Source organism: Suillus fuscotomentosus, assembly GCF_016647785.1.
Source record: "Suillus fuscotomentosus strain FC203 chromosome Unknown F5891scaffold_5, whole genome shotgun sequence".
Taxonomy (NCBI): Eukaryota; Fungi; Basidiomycota; class Agaricomycetes; order Boletales; family Suillaceae; genus Suillus; species Suillus fuscotomentosus.
In genome coordinates this window covers 644,425-667,022 of record NW_024539517.1, presented here as the reverse complement: position 1 = coordinate 667,022, position 22,598 = coordinate 644,425, and the positions used below count along the sequence as shown (strand labels likewise).

General features: G+C 45.4%; 2 protein-coding genes across 2 annotated transcripts; both read left to right on the top strand.

Annotated features, from left to right (window-relative positions):
- Positions 1-15,050: 15,050 nt before the first annotated feature.
- F5891DRAFT_1182425 (uncharacterized protein) lies at positions 15,051-15,596 on the top strand (the record flags this gene model as incomplete). Its single annotated transcript, XM_041366165.1, has 2 exons — positions 15,051-15,377; positions 15,429-15,596. 2 exons carry the CDS (start codon positions 15,051-15,053, stop codon positions 15,594-15,596), a joined length of 495 nt encoding a protein of 164 aa, XP_041231777.1.
- A 321-nt stretch (positions 15,597-15,917) lies between these two features.
- On the top strand, positions 15,918-19,963 carry F5891DRAFT_975631 (uncharacterized protein; the record flags this gene model as incomplete). The annotated part of the gene is made up of 13 exons (XM_041376543.1): positions 15,918-16,116; positions 16,179-16,268; positions 16,329-16,732; positions 16,794-17,112; positions 17,189-17,349; positions 17,395-17,469; positions 17,689-18,251; positions 18,352-18,609; positions 18,984-19,059; positions 19,121-19,173; positions 19,210-19,335; positions 19,691-19,874; positions 19,916-19,963. 13 exons carry the CDS (start codon positions 15,918-15,920, stop codon positions 19,961-19,963), a joined length of 2,556 nt encoding a protein of 851 aa, XP_041231776.1.
- Positions 19,964-22,598: the final 2,635 nt, after the last annotated feature.

The window sequence follows — 22,598 nt, the reverse complement described above, 5'->3', positions numbered from 1 at the left end:
CATGGTGATGACCCAGACAGAATCCCACACATGTCAGGTGACTGTGAAAAATATTTCCCACATATGTTGTCCTGGAAAAACATTAGTAAACCCCTAAATACTAGGCTCGCGTCATTCTCACCCTTCCAACAAAGCAAAGCAAAGACAGCCACGCACAGGATTCATATCATGTGACACTTCTTACTCTCCTTCTGGATTTGTCATCAGGGGTTGGACAGGTCACATGACTTAGCAAATACCCAATGACTCACTATGACTCCCTCTGAATATATGACTCACTACGACTCACTCTAGCTACATATGACTCATTATGACTCTTGATGACTCTTGAATACACTAGTAGCACAGCCACATTTATTGTGTATATAATGACCTCAGTTTTTGAAATAAAAAGAAGCAGATACCAGCAGGTAGTAGGGTGTTTCTCAGCCCAACTAACACTAAGTTGTGAAGTAAGGTGTGATAAGTGTCAGTACCAGTGTCAAGAACTGTTTCAAGACTGAGAGGAACACTCTCAAGAGACAGTAATACTGCAAGCTCATCATACTGAACGACCCGCTGTGAGCTCACTGTGTGCAACAACCAGCAAGCAAGGTACAGCCACACTTTTATTCTGATTTCTATTATTCTTTTTCTTTTCTTTTACTTTCACTGACCTTTGGTGTTCTTTGTCCAAAAATACTGATCCAAAATATTCGTGTTGTCTCTACGTCCACCTAAGACTCAGTAGTAGCATAGTGGGGAGACTTTAGGAATTGATAGTGAAGCTTGACCTCACTCATCTGAGTAGTGATACTGAGCCAAGATATTCTGTGCCTGCTAGGCTTTAGCCGTTGAAGAGGGGACTTGGTAGTAAACCCAAGGACGTCCGTTCCTGAGTCTGTTTGAATACTCAAAGAAGAGTTCCTTGACAGCAGGTTCAATATTGAGCTAAGAGTTCTACAATAAAGCATCTGATTAGTCTTGACCTTTGATTCTACCTGTTTTGTGCTGAGGGGGTTTATCATTGTAATTCTGCACCATTTCTTTGGAGTATAGTTGGTACGAGGCACTGTTGTTGAAAGGGAACTTGAGGAAGAAACCCGTATATTCTTTTGGTCATTGCCATACTGTCGGGCTGACCATTGTTTGTTTGTTTTCCTGTCAAGTCCAAAGATTGGATTGACCATCGTATTACTGATCTTGCAGAAGTATCCTTAGCTGAACATACCTTGGGTAGTATACAACTAGCCACCCACGAACGACCACGTTATCAGTCATTGGTATTTGTCTGAATCGCTGACCGTGGAGATATTTGTTTTTATAGGTGTTTATCTATAGATCATCTATCTAAGAAGACATTACTGGAGCCCACCGCGAGGGGTGGTATTTTTAAGGTTGTCACTAACCTAATATATTCAGACCAGTCTTGTTACTGTATCGACATACACACTTTCACATCGCTTGACATCCATTGTCATCATGAGTACCCAACCAGCACATCCAGCACATCCAGCTAATCCAGCTAATCCAGCTAATCCTGTTAATCCAGCAAATCCAGCACCTGCCCAGCCTGCGGCTGCGCAACAGGCACTACCTAATCATCCGCCACTCATTCTACCATTGCCAGGAGGCAAACATGCCCCTGCTAAGTTCAAGGGAAAGTATAACCAAGTCAAGAAATTCATTCGTCACTATGAAAGACTATGTGATCAACTTCTAATCACAACCAACCAGGAGATGTGCGAGAATGTTACTTTGTACTGTTCCTCACGCATCACACGACTCATAGAAATATTACCAAGTTACAGAAGAAACAACTGGGCTGACCTAAAGGCAGACTTTATCAGCCTCTTTGATGCAGATCGGGACGCTAAGCGATATAAGGTTCGCAGTTTAGTAACCTTTGTCAACAAGCATCGGTCAGCATCTATCAGAACATTGTCAGATTGGAAGAAGTATATTCGGGATTTTGTAGCTATAGGAGGATGGCTACTAGCCAAGAACAAGATATCAAGCAATGACCATGCTACTTACTTTTGGAAAGGAATTCCTAGAACATTGCGCTCCAGAATCGAAACACGGTTATTGGCAACAACACCCCTAAGAGATATGACAATCCCTTTCACCTTCAATGAGGTATCCCAAGCAGCAGATAAGATTCTGCAGCGTGATCGCTTTGATACGGACCTAGTATATTCAGATACGGATAATTCAGATAGCAGCGACTCAGATAGTTCTAGTGGCACGGACTCAGATACTGAATCAAGTTCAGAATCAGACGAGGAGTATGACAGGAAGCTCAAGTCTGCAAAGAGAGCAAAGCATAAGAGGCACTTACCTAGTAAGACCATTATACGTAAGACTCGCTTTGAAGATGGAAGCTCCGATGATGAAACTCCTATTACTAAGACACGAAGAGCAGTTCACAGACAACGGGCTGCTAAGCAAGGCTCACAAGAAGAAGTAGAGAATTTGATTCAACAACTGGGAAGAATGAAAATAGGAGATGCTAACTATAGCACACTTTACTATCAAGCTATAACCTTAGACCCAGCAGTGAAAGATATTGTTGAGAATCCTCTGAGCAGAAGGAGAAGAGAACAGGACATGGGCTTTAGAGACAATAGATTCCCTAGTGCCAGATTCACACCAAGAGACAACGGAACAAATTTCGTAAACAGAAATACTAACAATCAATACAGTACACCTAATAGAACTAGTACTACCCCTAACTACTCTAATACTCTCTACCCTGACAAACCATTCTGTTATGGGTGCGGAGAAGAGGACCATGGGTTAGCAACGTGTCCAAAAATAGAGGAAATGCTTACCAAGGGCGAGTTAGTAAGAGGAAGAAGCGGAAGGTTTATGTTGCCAGGAGAAATACCCCTAAGGAAATGGCCGGGCCAAACAATAATCAATGCGGTGGAAAATTGGCATCGGACGGCAAAGACTCACTTTGTAACGTGGAAAGAAGATCCTGAGAGCGAGAGCGAAAACGAATCAGAAGAGTACCTAGAACATTGTTGGGCTTTAGGATATGATAGTCAGGATGATGACGATGAGGACGAAATAGTAAGAACTTACCCAGCAGTGCGGACGCCGAAGGACGGAATCCGTCGGCGGAATGAAGTTTTTGATGGAGTGTATCCCCCGAAGGGACGAGAGACAAGAGCAGAACTAAAGAAAGAACAAAATCAGCGCTACGAGTTAAGAAAAGAAAGGCAGTACGCACCTATGACACGGCAACAATCTAGCAGAACTTCCGTGGTTGTTCCGCCGAGGATGACAACGCCGGAGAAGGCGTCCGAACCTTCAGAAAGGCCAGTAATGCCCGAAGCGCGTGAATTCAAAGTGTTGGAACCTAGAAAGATATATGAATCAGTAAGAACTCCCCAAGGGAACACAAAGAATGAAAAAGAAAACTTACCTGTAAGGTCTGGAGAGTTTCCAGAAAGAAACAAAACAAAAGAAACGAAAAGCGAACCTTGGAGAAGCGGAGTGTATGAAAGGAACTCACCGACTCCAAGCAAAGAAGAACGGGCGCGGTACGACGCGCATGATGATGACGTCGTCATGGAGGATGATGCCCTGCGAAAGGGAAAGTTTAAAGAGTCAGTAAGAGAACAAGAAAGAGAAAAGAAATGGGACGCACCTAAGGTGAACACGAAGGTTCAAAAGACAGTTGATCTGATTGAACCTAAATCAGGAATGAGAAGATCAGAACTTGCTGATGGCATCAACACCAAATTAGTTCTAAATAGAATTCTGAACGTACCGGTGGAACTTACCGCGGGAGAAATACTTGGAGTATCAAAAGAACTGTCGGGGTTGCTGGCCGAGTCAATAAAGCCTAAAACAGTAAGTAGAAAGGACGTCCACCTGGCATATGACGTGCATAGAGCACATGAACTTGAGGCCGGAAGTTTCCGAGCATCGGACGGTTTCGAGGCGAAGGCAAAAGAAGCATTAATAGAATTACCGATTATGATCAACGGGTGCAATCTCAAAGCTGGTAATAGATACCGGCAGTCAACTAAATATAGTCTCGGAAGATACATACGAGAAGTTCATCAAACTTCCTATCAATAGAAGCAAAACACTAACGCTGCATGACGCAAATGGCGGCACAGGTCATCTCAAGGGGCTTGTATCTCAAGTTCCTATTAGAATAGGTTCTGTACTTACTGTTGCAGAAATTTACGTAGGAGCATCGGTTCCATTTGAAATTCTATTGGGAAGACCCTGGCAAATACATAATACAGTATCTATACACGAACGACATACAGGGACTTGGCTAGAATTTGGGAATAGCCCCACCAATGACGACGTATCCGAAGTTCTAGTGGTACCTTCCAAATTTGGAAAGAACCGAGAAAGCGGGGCAAAGAGCTGGAATATTACATGTTCGGCAATAACCGGTATCAAACCGTTCCATCAAGAAGTATCTAAAAATAGTACTACGTCTTCGGAATCGGTTAATTTAGCGGTACCAAACATGGAAAGTCATGAGGACTGCAGACGTGTGCTCATGGAAATTCAGTCACACATAGTTCAACAAATCGCAAAAATGGTGGATAACTGCATGGACTTAATGAATAGTACAATACAATCTGTAGATACAAGGGAAGGTATAAAAAGAGATGAGACTTTGAGAAAAATGAATAGTCCAAACCCATCAATCACAATGCCCCCTAACCGAGCTGTCACACTTTTTCAACCGAATCCGGAAATGTTGCAGTACGCCGGAACTACGCATGACGTCAGATTCACGCATCCCGGACATCACGCGTTTAGGCACACCGCCAATATCTTAAACGCACATTCTATTAAAGGAAACCACGAGGCCGATTTCCTAGTTCTAAATAGTTCGCAGTACAAGGAACTGCAGGAAGAAGCTAGGCACGTGGGAGAATTTATTCCTAGTATAGTAGTTTCGGCTAAATTCGCTGAGCCGGACCTCATTTCCCATTATGGAAATATTACCATACCAGCGGTTGAGCTTCCCGTTGATGCCCGATCAATTCGATCACCTACCCCACTTGCGTTCGCCAAACGCAATTCAAACGGCGCCTTTCTTAAGAATTACGACTGGTGACTTCCGTCGTTTCCACAACCTCTGCCTCCCTCTCCCCACCATCGACTTTAGTGACCTCGTCCATATGACGGACGAGGACATTATTACACTACCGGAAATTCCCGCTGATTCCGAAATACCGGTAAGTCCCATATCAATACCCGATACTGCTACCTACAATTTTTTCAAGCAGCGCAACATCCCAACCGAGGCCGCGTGCCATCTATACCCGCGTTTCGTCGTGCCCAGCGAAACACAGGGTATTCATTTAACCCAAGCGCAGGCCCAACGCAACAAGGACCTCCTCAAGCAAGAAGAAACCATCGACCCACGCAAGTTATTCCCGCAGGCTTCGCCTGCCTCACCATCTTCCATCTTCTCCCTAACCCCTTCCAACTCCACGGCTGACCTCATCCCCAAGATCGAGTCCATCGGTGATGCTATCGCCGGACTCGCGGATGAATGGGTCCGGCTGCCCAACTCTCAAACTAACGGTACTGGATACCACCTACTGATGAAGCTTACTGACGATGAAGACGAAGATATGGACGCGGACGCGTCAGATGACGATGCTCTCGTCTCGGACGACGAGAGCAGTTCGTCAGACTGCTCTTCCTTCGCCGACGCCATCGACCACGAGGACAACACTATCGCCGCGCATGCTACTGCCATGCAGCGACTCGCGCAGCTTGCGCGCGACCTCACCAACCCACTTTCCCGGCGCGTCATGCCCCAACTCGTCCCCTCCCTTAAATTCAACCGTTCCCTCGACACTCTCGAAGAACAGGACGAATCCATGGACTTTACCCCTCGAAACACGCCCGTCGCCTTCGGCCTCACGGCCGACAAACTCCAGTACGACCCTTTGCCATTCCAAGGCGAGTTCGACAAAGAACTTGCCCGGCGGGTCATAAACATGACTCACTACCTATCCCGCGAAATGATGGCCCAGGGATCCCGCGAGCTAGGAACTGAGCTGGCAAGCTTCCATGCCGCTCGTCCTAGCTCGATTTTTCATTACGACACCTCCGAATACCCCAAGTTCGTTCCGCGCGGATCCACCCGCCTCCATTCCCGCCTTTATGAACTTAAGTGCATGCGCGCCAACGCGCGCACTATCCTTTCCCTCGTCCACGCAACGCTTACCCCCGTCCAATCACAGGAATCCATGCTAACCGACATCTTCCTTATCGTTGTCGACGGGGTGCGCTGTATTCCCGCCATCACCAACCGCGCTACGTTCTTCCTCCAATTCTGTCCCTCATCTAACCCACTTTACACTTTAGAAGAAGTCGCCGCGCTTCGCACAGCGTCGGGCCTCTTCCGGTTCTATGGGAGTTTCCAGCTCGCCGACGCTATCGACGACCTCCTCACACTCTCCCTCCCTGACGAAGACACTGTCCACCAACTCTTACAGAATTATTCCCTCGACGACCTCCGTGGTACTGGCGTTACGGCCAACGCCAGCCTCAACTACCTCCTGCACGTTGCAGAGTCCCAACACGAGCGCTGCTTCAATGCGCAACGCGAAGGCCCATACTTCTTGGAATAGGGTGGGTCAGTCATTTTTTTTGTTTATCCTTATACCCGGCTCATGTTTCTTTCTATTCACACTCTAGTTCTCATCTTCTATACTTAGAAATAGCTTTTTTTCATATATACATTGCCCTTACGTATACGTAGACTCGTATCCCTACAGTAGTGTTTTGCTTGTGCTGTTTTGTACTTTGATCCGCTCTGAAAGTCTGCATCCGTTTGAGTGAGTCTATTTTTGGCATCATAACTAGAAAATACAAATATAACGATCGAATTTGTACTTATATGTCACGTGACCAGTTCTTTTTGGTATTCATTTACTTTGGACGTGGGAAATCATTGTTTGATATGAAGGAAGTTCTCGTTCGAAGACCCCTAGGTACCTGATATTAACACACATATGTATATAATGAATCTAAAATTGGTTCATTGAAAGAATCTTCGATCGAAGGCCTAGAACTATTAGGACGGAAAATTCACTAAGTCCCTAAAACATTCAAGTAATTCAATAAGTCCCATTATCAATATACAATCCCAACTAAATCAACATTAACCATAATATCAACCAAATCAAATCACTTTAGTCTAAGAAACTACTCTTTACTGGCTCAAGCTTTGCAAATCTTCCACAAATACATACAAAATACACGAAGAAAACACATTGCCAAGAATTTACCAAAAGCAAAACAGAGACCACCGGCCCGCGAGCCTAGAACATATTGCAACACTTAACCTTGCCTGACAACCTAGTCTCACGCAGTCATAACCCTAGCAACAAGTCACACGTATATATACCAGAACCGGTTCAGGGAACCGATGTCACTCCAAATGCAAAATTTGGAAACCATGCAACTAAGCCACGGGCTCTATGCGCGAGCCAGCAATACTCTTGACGAATATGAAGATTTTGGGGAAGGACGTGCAGAACTATACGACTCTGCAACCATAGATGAGTTTGCAAGTAAGGATGAAGAGACGGTAACCATGTGGACCGATAGTGTAGAGAATCATTTCGAGCCTGGAGATTCAATATGGGCAATGACCCTTGATGGACATGAGAATGAAGGGATGTTTTGGACCCCTGAGAGCTCTTTCAATTACCCATTAGCCAGTGCAGATAATGCCAAGTCGTTCACAATGTATAAGCGAGTTGACAAGAAAGTACGCCCAGTTCCAGGAGTATTTCCCCAGGAAGCAAAAGTGGTGAGACAATTCCCAAATGACCCTTTAGACACTCTTGTACCCTTATCCCCTAACCCCCCAGAGGTAATTCCCACCAGGAAAATTACTGCAGAACGACTTGACGCTTTGAATATCAATTCCAAAGGATTCTTACGACCAGAAGAAGAGAAGTTGTTTCGATATATTATGTGGCTGCACCAGGATGCATTAGCCTTTGAAGATACAGACAGGGGTACTTTGAAAGAATCCTACTTCTCTCCCTATATTATTCCTACTGTTCCACATATCCCATGGGAATATAAGAATATCCCAATTCCACCTGGAATACGAAGCAAGGTTATAGATGTATTGAAGCTGAAAATCGATGCAGGAGTCTATGAAGCTAGTCAATCAGCATATAGATCGCGATGGTTTTGTGTAGTTAAGAAGAACGGAAAGCTTAGGATAGTCCATGATTTGCAGCCTTTGAACAAGGTCACAATTCGAGACGCTGGACTACCACCCATTCTTGATGACTTTGTAGAACCTTTTGCAGGAGCCCAATGTTACACAGTATTTGATTTATTTTGGGGATTTGATGCTAGAAAGCTGCACCCATTAAGTCGAGATCTTACTGCATTCCTAACTCCCCTAGGACTACTTCGCATTACATCGCTTCCAACCGGATTTACCAACTCTCCTGCAGAATTTCAGAAATGTATGACATTTGTACTCAAAGATGAAATCCCGGATAAAGCCAACATATTCATAGATGACCTTCCCATCAAAGGCCCTACTACTATATTTCCAGATGAACATGGTCAGCCTATTGTTTTAACAGAGAATCCAGGAATACGCAAATTCATTTGGCTTCATGCCCTAGATGTTCACCGAATTATGCATCGTGTCAAGGAAGCTGGTGCTACATTCTCAGCACTTAAGATTCAACTGTGCCTCCCAGAAGTCTTGATTGTCGGACAAACCTGTACCCCTGAAGGACGAATCCCTGATAAGACCAAGGTAGATAAGATTCTGAACTGGCCAGATTTAACAACTCCAAAGGAAGCTAGAGCATTTCTAGGATTATGTGGTACTGTACGTATATGGATCCCAGGCTATTCCACCCTAGCAAGACCCTTGAGTGAGCTATGGAGAAAGGATGCAGAATTTGTTTGGGATGAAAGACGTACAGAAGCTTTTGAAACTTTGAAGAAACTAGTTGCTTCAGCACCTGCCTTGAGGTCAATTGACTATACTTCAGACTTGCCAGTAATATTATCAGTGGATTCTAGCTATATGGCAGCAGGAATTATCTTATCTCAGATTGATGAGAATGGACGTAAGCGCCCAGCGAGATATGGATCATTACCATTTAATGAAGTAGAAGCCCGCTATTCACAACCAAAGCTGGAGCTATATGGACTTTACCGAGCACTTCGTCATTTCCGTCTTTACATCATCGGGGTGAAAGTTCTCCATGTAGAAGTTGATGCCAAGTATATCAAGGGAATGTTAAATGAGCCCGACCTTCAGCCGAATGCAGCTATCAATCGCTGGATCCAAGGAATCCTTTTGTTTGATTTCAAACTCATCCATGTTCCAGCTACCAAATTCAAAGGACCAGATGCTCTGTCTAGAAGAGGTCTAGGTGAAGGAGAAATCATCGAGGTTCAGGATGATTCTTGGTTGGATGAATTAGCATTATATACGGGAGTATCTCAAGCATGTTTCCGGACTACCGTATTATACCAGGACGAGACGGTATCTCCCTCCACAGTATTCATGGGAACAGGTTTGCAGGAACAGAACCTTAAGGATATTTTCAAATTTCTAACTACCCTAGAAGCACCATCATTCTCAAGTATTTCAGCAAAGAAGAGGTTCCTGAAGAAAGCTGTCAAATTCTTTGTACAGAATGGAAAAATGTATAAGAGGATGCAGGCTAGACCACCCCTATTAGTAGTCTTTGATCCGGAAAAGCGTGCAATTATTCTGAATCAGGCACATGAAGAGCTTGGACACAGGGGCGAAGTTGCCACGTGGGACACAGTACGGCTCAGGTTCTTCTGGCCCTACTTATTTTCAGATGTACGGCATCATGTACAGTCATGCCACCCTTGTCAAATTCGAAGCACTACCAAAATGCATATTCCTATTACAGTTTCTACCCCATCTACGATATTCATGAAAGTCTACATTGACATTATGCACATGCCTCCAGCCTAAGGATTCAAATACATTGTGTTGGCTAGGGACGACTTATCACGATATGTAGAAGGACGACCTCTGAGAGCACCTAATGCCAAGGCCCTTAGCAAATTTTTTTGGGAAGACCTCTATTGCAGATATGGAGCTATTGGGCAAATAACTACCGACAACGGACCAGAAGTGCAAGGAGCATTTTCAGCCCTTATGCGGAAAGTGAATATTCCACATGTCACAATTTCACCATACAACTCTCAGGCTAACGGAGTAGTTGAAAGAGGGCATTTCATATTACGAGAAGCATTAATAAAGGCATGCAATGAAAACATTACACAATGGCCTCAGAAGATCCCCCAAACTCTATTTGCAGGACCGAGTTACCACTAGTCGGGTGACAGGATTTTCTGCATTCTATTTAGTTCACGGAGTACACCCAGTTTTGCCATTTGATTTAGCAGAAGCTACATTCATGGTAGATGGATTTAAGAGCGGAATGACTTCAGTGGATTTACTAGCACTTAGAATACGCCAGCTTGAAAGACGTCCCGAAGACCTAGAGCAAGCAGCAGAAACCCTAAAGAAAGCTCGGTTCAAATCAAAAGAGCAGTTTGAGAAGAAGTATTCAAAGCGATTAAGACGGGAAGCTTATCAACCAGGAGATCTGGTACTGGTACGTAACACTCGGATAGAAAAGGAACTAAACCGAAAGACTAAACCCCGTTATCTTGGCCCTTATAAAGTAGAACGGCGAACTCAGGGAGGATCATATGTACTAAGTGAAATGGACGGTATAATATCCCGTCGTGGAGTCGCTGCCTTTAGACTGTTGCCATACATATCAAGAAACTCGCACCAATTTTGGAGACTTTCTCAAGGAATTGAGGAACTTGAAAAGGAACATCTTCTCCCTGATTCTGATGGACCAGTGGAATAGCGAAAGAAAAGCCAGCTACTCCCCACAGCAGCTAAAGATGTGGCGCCAGAAAGCCTGCGCTAACTTGCTTCGCATTACAGCCGTTTGGATCGGCCACGTGCTAGAGAAACATACACACTCAGAAGGAACTAGTGACATTTTGTTAGAACCTGGGAACGCGTACCTTACAGAACCATTAAGCCCAGAAGAACGGGATACATTATCAAATTTTCCCAACTGGATTTGCCCAATCTGCGCTACCTTAGAACAACGGGCCCAGAACGTAGAAGCTCACCTGAAGGAAATTGAAAGAATAGAAGTTCAGTCGTGGGTAACATTTTCTTTAGATTAGTTTTCCCTAGTTTCCCCTCCCCAAAGTTTTTTTTTCTAATGAATAGCGTACCTGCTGAGGAACGCTTATTGCATGAAACACAAGCAGCCTGCCTTGTTTTATTTGTACATCACATACACTGTTCACATGCCACTCTATTTTCCGGATATTTACTTACTATAACTGTACTATGGGATTTGGGATACAAACGATTGGTAAAGAGACATTGCCCCACATGCTATTTGTTGATTCACTGGTTACTGCGCGCTGAAGGACAATCAATTGAGCCGGAACCTAAATTAATGACGGAACCCTAATTTCGGCAACAGGAAGAATGCAAACCTTAAATAACTTAAAACCCTAGCGGCATTAATAAAACAGACAGCGCCTTTTTCATTCACAAATTCATTTAGGGGTTAGATCGCAGGGACTTTCAATTTTGCCTAGTATAGTAATACTTTAAATCCCTGAAGACCCTTGTACAACTTTCATATATAGGACGCCAAAATTTGAAGGTGTTCCTCAGTTTTCCGCTGGCACACAACAGCGCTACTCAATATCACTCTTTTTCTGGCTGCAAATCACTCCTCTCTTTCTTTAACTATGCTCTTCCGCCGCCATCCCAAGTCATTTGTCGACCTGACTCATCGGCACCCTATCATCGAAACCAAACCAGATGCATACACTTCCGCACCGGACCGCTGCTGGACGTACCACCAAATTTGCTGCACCTATCACGCCACTTTTGCCCTCGGCCAAATTGTGCGCCTAGAGGACCAGTCCAAATTCCACCAGATCTTCACTGGCCGAGTTTCGGAAGTAGTGGAGCACTACAAGGACGTCTTTGTTGTACATGTCACTCCATTGGACTATGAACCCACTAATCCACTCGCTCCACCGCCCGTTCGTCTTACCCTGTCTACTCACGTCCTTTCCCTTCCCAAACACCTTCGCTTTCTACGCTGGTGCAAGAAGCGCACCAAGTGTCTCAGGAAATTCAAGGCCACAGAGCCGGACGCAATTATGCGGTCCCTTGACGACTTTCAGAAGCAATTGGACGGAATGGATAGCTTTGGGAATAGTGTTGTGGAATTCGGAAGTGAAATTTTGGTACGAAGCTCTCAGGATCGCCGCTATGATGAAATATTAAGCCTTGTTAGGGGTCTGGATCCACTGCCTGATTTCTTCTAATTGACAAGTACACTCCTTTCATAGCTGATTAGTTAGTCTTTTTCTTGGTAGTATACATCATTCCGTTACGGTCTGCATTTCCATATACTACGTTCGGCAGTCTTTCGTCTCCGCAAATCAAACACGTACCATAACTGTAGTCAACTATGCGAGTCTTGGAACTCATTTTGTACACTATCTACGCCCTTGCTCTATACATCCTAGCAAGCAAACATACGGGTTACATAGAAATTATTGAGGACGATATCTGTGCAAGTACCACAATCTGTCTTGGAGAACAATGAATCGCGCAACACGAATTGAGCAAGGCTTGGAGGTAAATCCTCAGCCTGAACCCGGGTTCTTACCCACCCAATACCTTCGTCTTGGTCAAATATATTCAAATGAAGAACATTTCCAAAGCCAGCTGACTATAGCTGAAAGTCAGATTGATCGGTTAGGAAGTTCGTTTACATGGCACGCAGGAGAAATGCATCCACATGGAGATCTACATTATCAGGTAGATGTACGACCCTATCGTGGAAGAATAAGGGGTGCATACCTTCTCCGGTGGCGGTGCCCTACATGTGAATACATATTCATAACAGCACAGGACTTGAACCGTGCACTTGATGAGATAGAAGAAAGATTACGGGTTACCCAGCAAGAAGATTTTCAGGCAGAACTTCCACCCCTGCCTCAAAACCATATCATGACCAACCCATTACGATACCCTTTTCCTAACACAGAAGATGAACCCAGCCTAGCTAGGGCTTGAACACCCTTCCCCCTTCAGAGTTTGCAATCGGGGATGATTGATTTCTCAGTTTCCACTAGATGACCTGCACCAAACCGGTTCGGTGCATGGACGACCAATACTCTCTCATGAGTCAAATACCCTGAAATACCACTATGAAACCCTTTTCCCTTTTATCTGAAGTTGGACTGAGGCTAAGGGAATATTTTTTGCTTTTCTTTTTATTTTTTCAAGTTTATATGCCAGCAGCCTGAATATTTTAGTACATTTAATTCTGCGATGAGTTTTGCTTAGTCAGCCATGGTGATGACCCAGACAGAATCCCACACATGTCAGGTGACTGTGAAAAATATTTCCCACATATGTTGTCCTGGAAAAACATTAGTAAACCCCTAAATACTAGGCTCGCGTCATTCTCACCCTTCCAACAAAGCAAAGCAAAGACAGCCACGCACAGGATTCATATCATGTGACACTTCTTACTCTCCTTCTGGATTTGTCATCAGGGGTTGGACAGGTCACATGACTTAGCAAATACCCAATGACTCACTATGACTCCCTCTGAATATATGACTCACTACGACTCACTCTAGATACTTACTATGACTCATTATGACTCTTGATGACTCTTGAATACACTAGTAGCACAGCCACATTTATTGTGTATATAATGACCTCAGTTTTTGAAATAAAAAAAAAGCAGATACCAGCAGGTAGTAGGGTGTTTCTCAGCCCAACTAACACTAAGTTGTGAAGTAAGGTGTGATAAGTGTCAGTACCAGTGTCAAGAACTGTTTCAAGACTGAGAGGAACACTCTCAAGAGACAGTAATACTGCAAGCTCATCATACTGAACGACCCGCTGTGAGCTCACTGTGTGCAACAACCAGCAAGCAAGGTACAGCCACACTTTTATTCTGATTTCTATTATTCTTTTTCTTTTCTTTTACTTTCACTGACCTTTGGTGTTCTTTGTCCAAAAATACTGATCCAAAATATTCGTGTTGTCTCTACGTCCACCTAAGACTCAGAAGTAGCATAGTGGGGAGACTTTAGGAATTGATAGTGAAGCTTGACCTCACTCATCTGAGTAGCGATACTGAGCCAAGATATTCTGTGCCTGCTAGGCTTTAGCCATTGAAGAGGGGACTTGGTAGTAAACCCAAGGACGTCCGTTCCTGAGTCTGTTTGAATACTCAAAGAAGAGTTCCTTGACAGCAGGTTCAATATTGAGCTAAGAGTTCTACAATAAAGCATTTGACTAGTCTTGACCTTTGATTCTACCTGTTTTGTGCTGAGGGAGTTTATCATTGTAATTCCGCACCATTTCTTTTGGAGTATAGTTGGCACGAGGCACTGTTGTTGAAAGGGAACTTGAGGAAGAAACCCGTATATTCTTTTGGTCATCGCCATACTGTCGGGCTGACCATTGTTTGTTTGTTTTCCTGTCAAGTCCAAAGATTGGATTGACCATCGTATTACTGATCTTGCAGAAGTATCCTTAGCTGAACATACCTTGGGTAGTATACAACTAGCCACCCACGAACGACCACGTTATCAGTCATTGGTATTTGTCTGAATCGCTGACCGTGGAGATATTTGTTTTTATAGGTGTTTATCTATAGATCATCTATCTAAGAAGACAACGGTTCGAGTGTGGAGGGGCGATATCTGATGGCATTGTCGGTACTGTTTCATAAGTCACATGATACAAGAAAAATTCAAACCCAGCACAACCTTATTCCCCCTCACACTCTCACCGGGGGCTGGAAGATAACATTTGTAAACAAAGGTCAGCCACAGTGACGGTGACCGTGAAACTTCGAAAATATGAGTTTGCACCTAGCGTAGGGTTACAAAATTTCGAATATGATATGTATTTTTTATCCCCGGCTATTGTTACACCCGTTGTTATACAGATGACAGCTCCTAATCTGCGTGAGACTCCTGCATTATCTGAAATCTATCTAAAGACCCAGGAGAAATTCGGTGTCCGCCCTTGTCTGTGGCAGCTGAAAGTAGCGCATGCTCTCCTCAAAGGCGACCAGGATGTCCTATGCATTGCAGGCACAGGGATGGGTAAGACCCTTGGCTTCTGGATTCCGTTGCTGTTTCGCATCAATAGCATCCAGCTCGTCATCACTCCACTGAACCTACTGGGAAAACAAAATGCATTATCTCTTGTGAAGGCCGGCATCTGGGCCATTGCTATCAATGCAGAAACTGCTAGCGCTGCAAACTTCTCGGTCCGTATTACTTTGAAACGCTACGAAATGTTACCACTCACATGATATTAGGCAATTAAAGCCTTAAAGTACCGTGCTGTTGCAGTCAGTCCTGAACAAATCATGAGACCAAACGGCGATTTTGAAAAGCTTCTGAAGGACCCATTGTTCGCTTCTTACCTTGTAGGTATCATCATTGATGATATGGAAAGCGGGAGTGATCAGCTTCGGCGAGAGTGATCAGCTGGACTAAAAAGGCATTTGTTTGGCTCTTCTCCTGCCAGACCCCCAATCACCCACTGAACGCGATGAAGGATTTACCGACTACACTCATAAATGTGGCTGTGCATACAGAATGAGATTAAGACATTGTATTGACGTGGTGCCTAAGATCTCTTGCCTTGCAAATTTGACATGAGAAATCATCACTCGCACATAGACTTGCATCAAATGGTGATATCAAAGGCCCTTGCTTGCTTCGACGAGCCTCTAGTAGCACTAATATTTGAATCTGACGGTTCAGAAATTTAAATCCAAACCCCCCAAAAATCCACCATCATCATGTATGCTGCAGAGTTCACCACAAATGCTGACCAGCACTATTGCGAGTATGCCAACTGTTTTAGCGGTCATCCTGGCACTGTACCTGCTATCACCTATATTGAGCACAAAGATCCGAGCAAGCCCGGTAAATGGCTTTGTGACAAATGCAGCCGATACCAGCGCTCCAAGTTCACTACCAAGAAAATAAGTGATGCAGGTAAAATAATTGCTCGGTGTGCAGACTTTGTCACATTACAGTCTGACAATAATTTTCTTTAGTAATTCCAAATACCTCGAAGCATGGTTTCGGCCAGTCTGAATATGATGGTGCTGCAGTTCACAAGCAGACTGCAGAGGTGCAGCGTGGAAGTGAGTCGCCCAGTACAGTTGCATTTTATATTGAATACAAACCTTCATTTATTTTTGTAGAATCCCAACTTCCTGTTCGTGCAGTGGGGCTTAGTGTATCATGTGGGATGCCTCCACCTGCATTCATCCCAGGTCCCGTTCACCCGAGGCGCGCCTCAGCAAATCATCAATTTGTTCCTTTACCCAACTGGCCTGCAGCTCCTGGCCCCTCAGACATCCGCCGTGCAAATCCATTAGGGCCCAACATATCTATTTATGGTCGGGACCCTCAGTTTATTGTGTACTCAGACCTTCTTCAAACTCTGCCACTCAAGCCTGGTTATCAAGATGCGCATAAAATTTATGAAGAGATGCGAGACCGGCTTGCTCGACAGGCCTATGCTTCAAGTGTTCCCGAAGTGGTATGCGTCAAGGCATACCTTGCAGTGATGATTCCACGGGCTAAAAAACCAACTCTAATATCTGTAAGTGTTGCTCTCTACAATTCCAAATTCAACTTCACCGACTTCGCTGAATCTTCTATAGGATATAGTCGAGTCAATCAGCAACATCCCTTACCGTATTGGTGCCAATGACCTTAAAACTTCGGTGTACCTCACCCTACTTCCCATGTTCATCAAGTGGTCCATGGGTCTTACTTTTACGTTTGAAGAGGCACATTTGCGTCTTGTTAGTAGTTTCGAGGAGATTCTTCCCCGTCCATCTGGAGAAGACATCAATGCCATAGCATCCCACTTCCTCAAGACCAGGAACATGAAGCAGCAGTTCAACGCTGGCAAGGGGATCGAACTTCACCTCATTATTCCACATACAAAGTTCCTTGCCACTGAGCAAAGGCGAAATGGTGAGGAAGTAGCTGAGTCCAAGTCTCGCGATGTTCGTTTTTGACATGGACTATTGGTACCTTACATGACTGACAGCATACATCAACCAGGATACACCTCACGCAACAGCGGCAAGTTCATCTGACATCCAACATCTTTCAAGTCCTGCATTAGTACTATCTGCGGTGTCCCCATCAAAAAATTTGCAAAATGGCATCCAATGTTCGCCTCACCCTGTCAAGCGCAAATTATCATCGGTCAGTCATTCTTTCGAACTCTAGTACTAGCCTTATGCTCATTAGCATCACACACAGCCTCCTGTCCCATCCACGCCCCCTCAAAAGCCTCGGACTTTGGATGCTGCAGTATCTCCGGATGTTAGTGCACTTCGCCATGCACTTCAAGCGCAAGCTATTCCCATATCCCAACCAAACTTACCCTTTCTCACTCTTTGCACGTTCAAGGCACTACTGCGGATAATCCCCCCCATATCACTATCTGCTCTGATTACTGATCCAACCACTTCTGACATAACAAATACTACTGCCCCCCCAATGCAGGCTACTCTTTTTTTCGATCCATGAAGCAAACCGAAGTATGGAGCATTCAAAGCAGCACAATTCGGCTTTCTAGACAAAGCTATCCTTGGACCGTCTGGATCTGATTCAACTCGCATCTGCTTAAAGCAGTGCTACTACCAGACCGACAAATCCAAGCGGTTTCCTTATCCCGATTCTCGGCAACTACAGCTGCTGCAGCCAGAGATTAGATGCAGCATATGGGCAGGAGCACTCATGGACCGGGTTCAGCAATATATTGCCACGGAACTAGTGACTTGCAGCACACCTCCCTTCAAGATTCCAAATATCCGCTTCATGCATATTGCTCTTGCCACTATCGAGGACGCTGGTGTTACCAAAACATATCTAATTGAAGAGTTCATTGACGAGTCCATGCAAGGGAAATTCACCAAGTATATATCCAACGACTCGCCTTCCCCACTGCCACACCTTGATGCAAATTCAAGTGAAATTGCCCAGTACCTGTCATTTGCACAACACGTCCAATACATCAAGACCAAGAAACTTGCTTACGTTGCAGATTTTCAAGGCTCGTCTTTATTTTGGATATCTACACATAGCTTATTCGTTCTTGACAGGTGGAAGGAATCTTTTAACTGATCCTCAAATTATGACTTCTCCGTAAATCTACATCCCTACTACTATCCTTATCAATGAGCGGCTGACAGCAATTATCAGTGATCTTTCTGGACACCTGTTCGCAGATGGCAACTTGGCATCTGCATTTTCATCTTTTGTGGAGAAACATCGGTGCAACATGTTTTGCGAATTTTTCAAATTGCCATGGGACTGGTCTCGTCCAATACCCCCATTGTTCCATAAGACACCAGAAGAAGTTGCTGACAGCGAGAGAGACTCAGAGTCTGATGACAAAAGTGATGACTTTGGTAAAAAGAGCATGGTTCTGGGAACTCGCGATGATATTTCAAAAGACTAGTTACTTTGGCATTCTTGTCGTAGACACACGGTCGGCACACCACTTCTTTGAACAACCCCCCCTACAATTCTTCGCATTATTACAACCCCTCCTCGGCCCACGCCTCTGTGCGCCACGCATCTTAGAAACCCTCTCGACTCAGCCCAGATCTGCTCCATGTCCTGAGTGATCTCCTTGGCTTTCCCTCTCGCACGTGAAGCACAGTGCATTAGAGCTTCCCCAGCTTCATGAAGCCATTTCGCCCCATTATCCTTGAGCTCCTTTGCACGATGCTGTGCATGCTCATTACAGGCATTAAAAGCATCCACGATTGCCTCAAATTCCGGAGCTCTTTGCTCAAACTGCACTGTTGAATACTGGATAAGCGCATTAGTTTGAGCAATCATGACGTGAGCTTGTCGGGAAATGGCTTGGATGAGCGAATCGAGAGCGTCGATGATATCTTGCATGTCAGCATTGACAGCAGCTAGGACAGCAGGTGCATGCGTGTCCACAAATTTGGGAAGATAGTCCTGCAAGAAACGAACTGCACACTCATGTGTCCATACCGTTGGCGTTTGCTGGTGAGTACCAGTGCTGAATGCCTTGTGTCTGTGAAGGCTGGGACTGCGTGGAGCTGGCGCGGACGCTGATGGCGTGGTTGGGGCGGGTGACCTGATGCTGGTAGAAGCCGGTGGTGTAGGCATTGGTGCTGGCAAAGTAGTGGGCGCCAGTATGGGCGGGTGGTGACACGCTGGGCCGTTCTATGGTGAGCACTGGCGAAGTAGTGGGCGCCAGTATGGGCGGGTGGTGACGCGCTGGGCCGTTCTATGGCGAGCACTGGCGAAGTAGTGGGCACCAGTATGGGCAGGTGGTGACGCTATGGCGAGGCCCGGTATGAGGCTGCTTACCTCCTCAACGAATCGTCTTGCTTCCACTTCCTCCCGCTGCTCATTTTCCTCTTCTCTCCTCATTCCTCCTTTCTCCTCCTCCCTTCTCTTCATCTCCTTGCCATAATCGTTCCTCTTGCGTCCATTCATTGTCCGCGTCCGTTTGAGCCACATCAGCATTCGCTGACGTGTGCTGGGCGTTCGCGCATAGTACCGGCGATGGTGGTTTGAATGGCGAGGGCGCAACAGAAGGTGCCAGTGACGTGGCATTTGGTGGTTTGCATGGTGGTGGTGATGGGTGCCAGCTGGGGACACGCATTAGCGTGTCTGATGGCGTCAAGATGGGTGACGTGTGTGCTGAAATGGGTGCCGGAAGAGTTGGCATGGTGGCTGCAGTGAGTACTGCTGAGCGCGGAGGCGTTGACGGTGGTGCAAGTTCCTGTGCGAGTTTCGCAAAGGGTCGCATGAATGGTCCAATGAGTGAGAGCTTCGGCTGGGGTGAAGTGTCTGTTAGTGTGATGAATAAATAACGAAAAGGAGTGAACGAAGGAACAAGAGCGTGATGGACTTACCAATGATTCAACCGGGCCATCAAGCTTAGGGTTAGGGTTGGGAGTTTGCACCTGCACAAATTTTGGGGGGGGGGCAAGTTGGAGAACTTGTACGTCTCACAGTACTAGTACAACTTGCTACTCCCGAACCATTGGCGTCCGTGCCAGCTTCCAAGCCGCACTGTATGTATCGCCTCCAGTTCGGAGCTGAACAAGTTGTACATTCATACATGTACATAGATGGTACTAAGTCTTTTCGCCAGTCTAGGACACCACTCCCAGCGGAGTTTAAAGCTTCCGTGGGAGATTTAGCTCGAGTTGGACTCACCTTGACAGCGGCAGCACTACAGTGGAGAGATGCTGACAACCTTAATGTATTACCAAAAGTATATCTAGGCATTTCTGCTACAGTCCCTTCCGCTGTCAGACTCGGACTCAGAATCCGTGAACTCTGCGAACTCTGGTTGATCTTCATCATCCTGATCCTCCCTTTGTGATCCCCAGTCCTGAACACCGTGAAGTGCTTGTGTTGGCGGGTTCACCATGCCTCCCATATACTGATAGCCAGCAGGTCCTACTAAGCCAGCATTTTGAGGGAGGTCCTGCAAGCTCGGAAGCAATAGAACATCATCATCTTCAGGTTCCATAACTCCCTGTGAAAGCAGGACTGTCAGGTCATCTTCACCTTCAATTGCAAGGAACTGCGCCAGTAACATCTGATATACATTCCAGAATGAATCCGACGATACTTGCAGTTTGCCGAGTGAGGTATAGAGGTATTGTGCGCGTTGCTCGAATGAAGGTGGGACAAGATTGAAGACAGGATGATCAGAGGGAGCATAAATTGCTTCAACCTCGTCAAAGAGCGCACTTGGCACTGGAACCTTGAGAAGAGTAAGTAGTGTTGAGCTGCAGTCATGGATGACATACTTTGAAGTCAAGTGAATTGAATTCGTGAGGTTTCGCACAAATGATTGCTGGAATGCCGTGAGGAAGAATCTTATTTTTGTCCCTGCGGGGAGCGTTATGGTTTCTACGATGAGCCCATGCATCAAGCTCAGCCTGGAGCCATGGAATTGCAAGCCAGCGGAACACGTAGCTAGATAGTAGATGGAGATTGTCAGTGAATACATATGCAAGGAAGTGATGCATACTTTTGCAGAGTGTTGTGAATGTCATATAGTCCCCTAGTGACACCTTCCTCCAGGATATTCTCGAAACCTGGAGCAAAGTCCCTGCGAAGCACAGACCACATGATTTCGGGCTTGATGTTCTGGTGCTTTCGCATCCAGCAGTGCTGAAGTGTTCCGTTGAGTGCTGGATCTAGGCAGTGCCGAATCATTGTTTGTGCATTGGCAACAGCAAAATTTTCGGAGCCTGGATCACTCTGAGTGATCAAAGGTACAGCTGAGATCACAAAAAAATTGACATGATCAATGTCCGATCAATGTGAGGGGCTTGGTGACATACCTCCGAGTTTTCGGCAACAGTCAAGGTAGTATTTAGCAATAAGGCGTGGATTCTTGTTGGTCCACCAAACTTTCAGCCAATTAATCCAGCTGGTGAATGGATCGAGGCTGATATGCAGCCATAGCCCAAAGCGCAGCCATTTGTCGTGCTGGTCTTGGGGCCAGACATCATTAACCCCCGCACACCAAAAACGCCTCCGTTTGAGACGTCCACGACGCCTAGCTTCCACAGCAGTTGGCTCTGTGATCTTGAGAAGCTTGGCGATCAGTTCGCTGTTCAAACATTAATTTATAGTGAACAGTACTAGCAAGTAGACAGCAACTCACCGGGGTACGTGAAAGCTGAACTGCTGGCGCAGGTCTCGTCTGATGGCCTCGGCACCTCGGTGGGGAAATTGTTGTCGAATCTCCCGGACATGCTGTTTGATGGACTCGAGAGTATGTTGTTGTTGCCTGGTCCGTTTCCAGCCCCAGCTATTTCGCATCCGACGAAAGCTGACAATGCTAGCATGATAAATTAGTTGAAGTAGTTGCACTGGACATATGTAAGACACGAACCTGAGTCCATATTCCTCCTGGTCATAATGATCTTTGAGGTGGTGCACGATGTCAACATCACTCATGTTGAGCTTGAAATAAAACTGAGCCGGATCTTGTATTTCCCTGGCAGGAGCTATGCTCGCTCAAAAATAAGTGAAACTGGCAGTGATTCAGGCTTAACACTCACGACATGGCTTATGCTGGTTGGTGCGCCGAGAACGATCAGTCATAATGTTGGGAGCACAATCCTGCACTCGTCAACTTGAACGTTCGAGTTGTTTTGAATTCCGTCACAGATTGCGCTGTCATTGCATTAAGGTACGATCAGCACCTGATTTACTATCTGTAACCATTGGAGGACTCATAATTTGACAAGCAATACATCTTGAATATATCACTAGAAACATTAATATTAAGTCTCTCTCAAGCAGTGGTTGGGGGTCTGACAGGTAAAAGCCAAACAAACACGCTTAGCGAAGCTGTTACGAAGCTGATCACTCCCGCTTTCCATATGATGAAGCCCACTGTATCACGGAATGGGGTGAGTTCCATCCAGAAT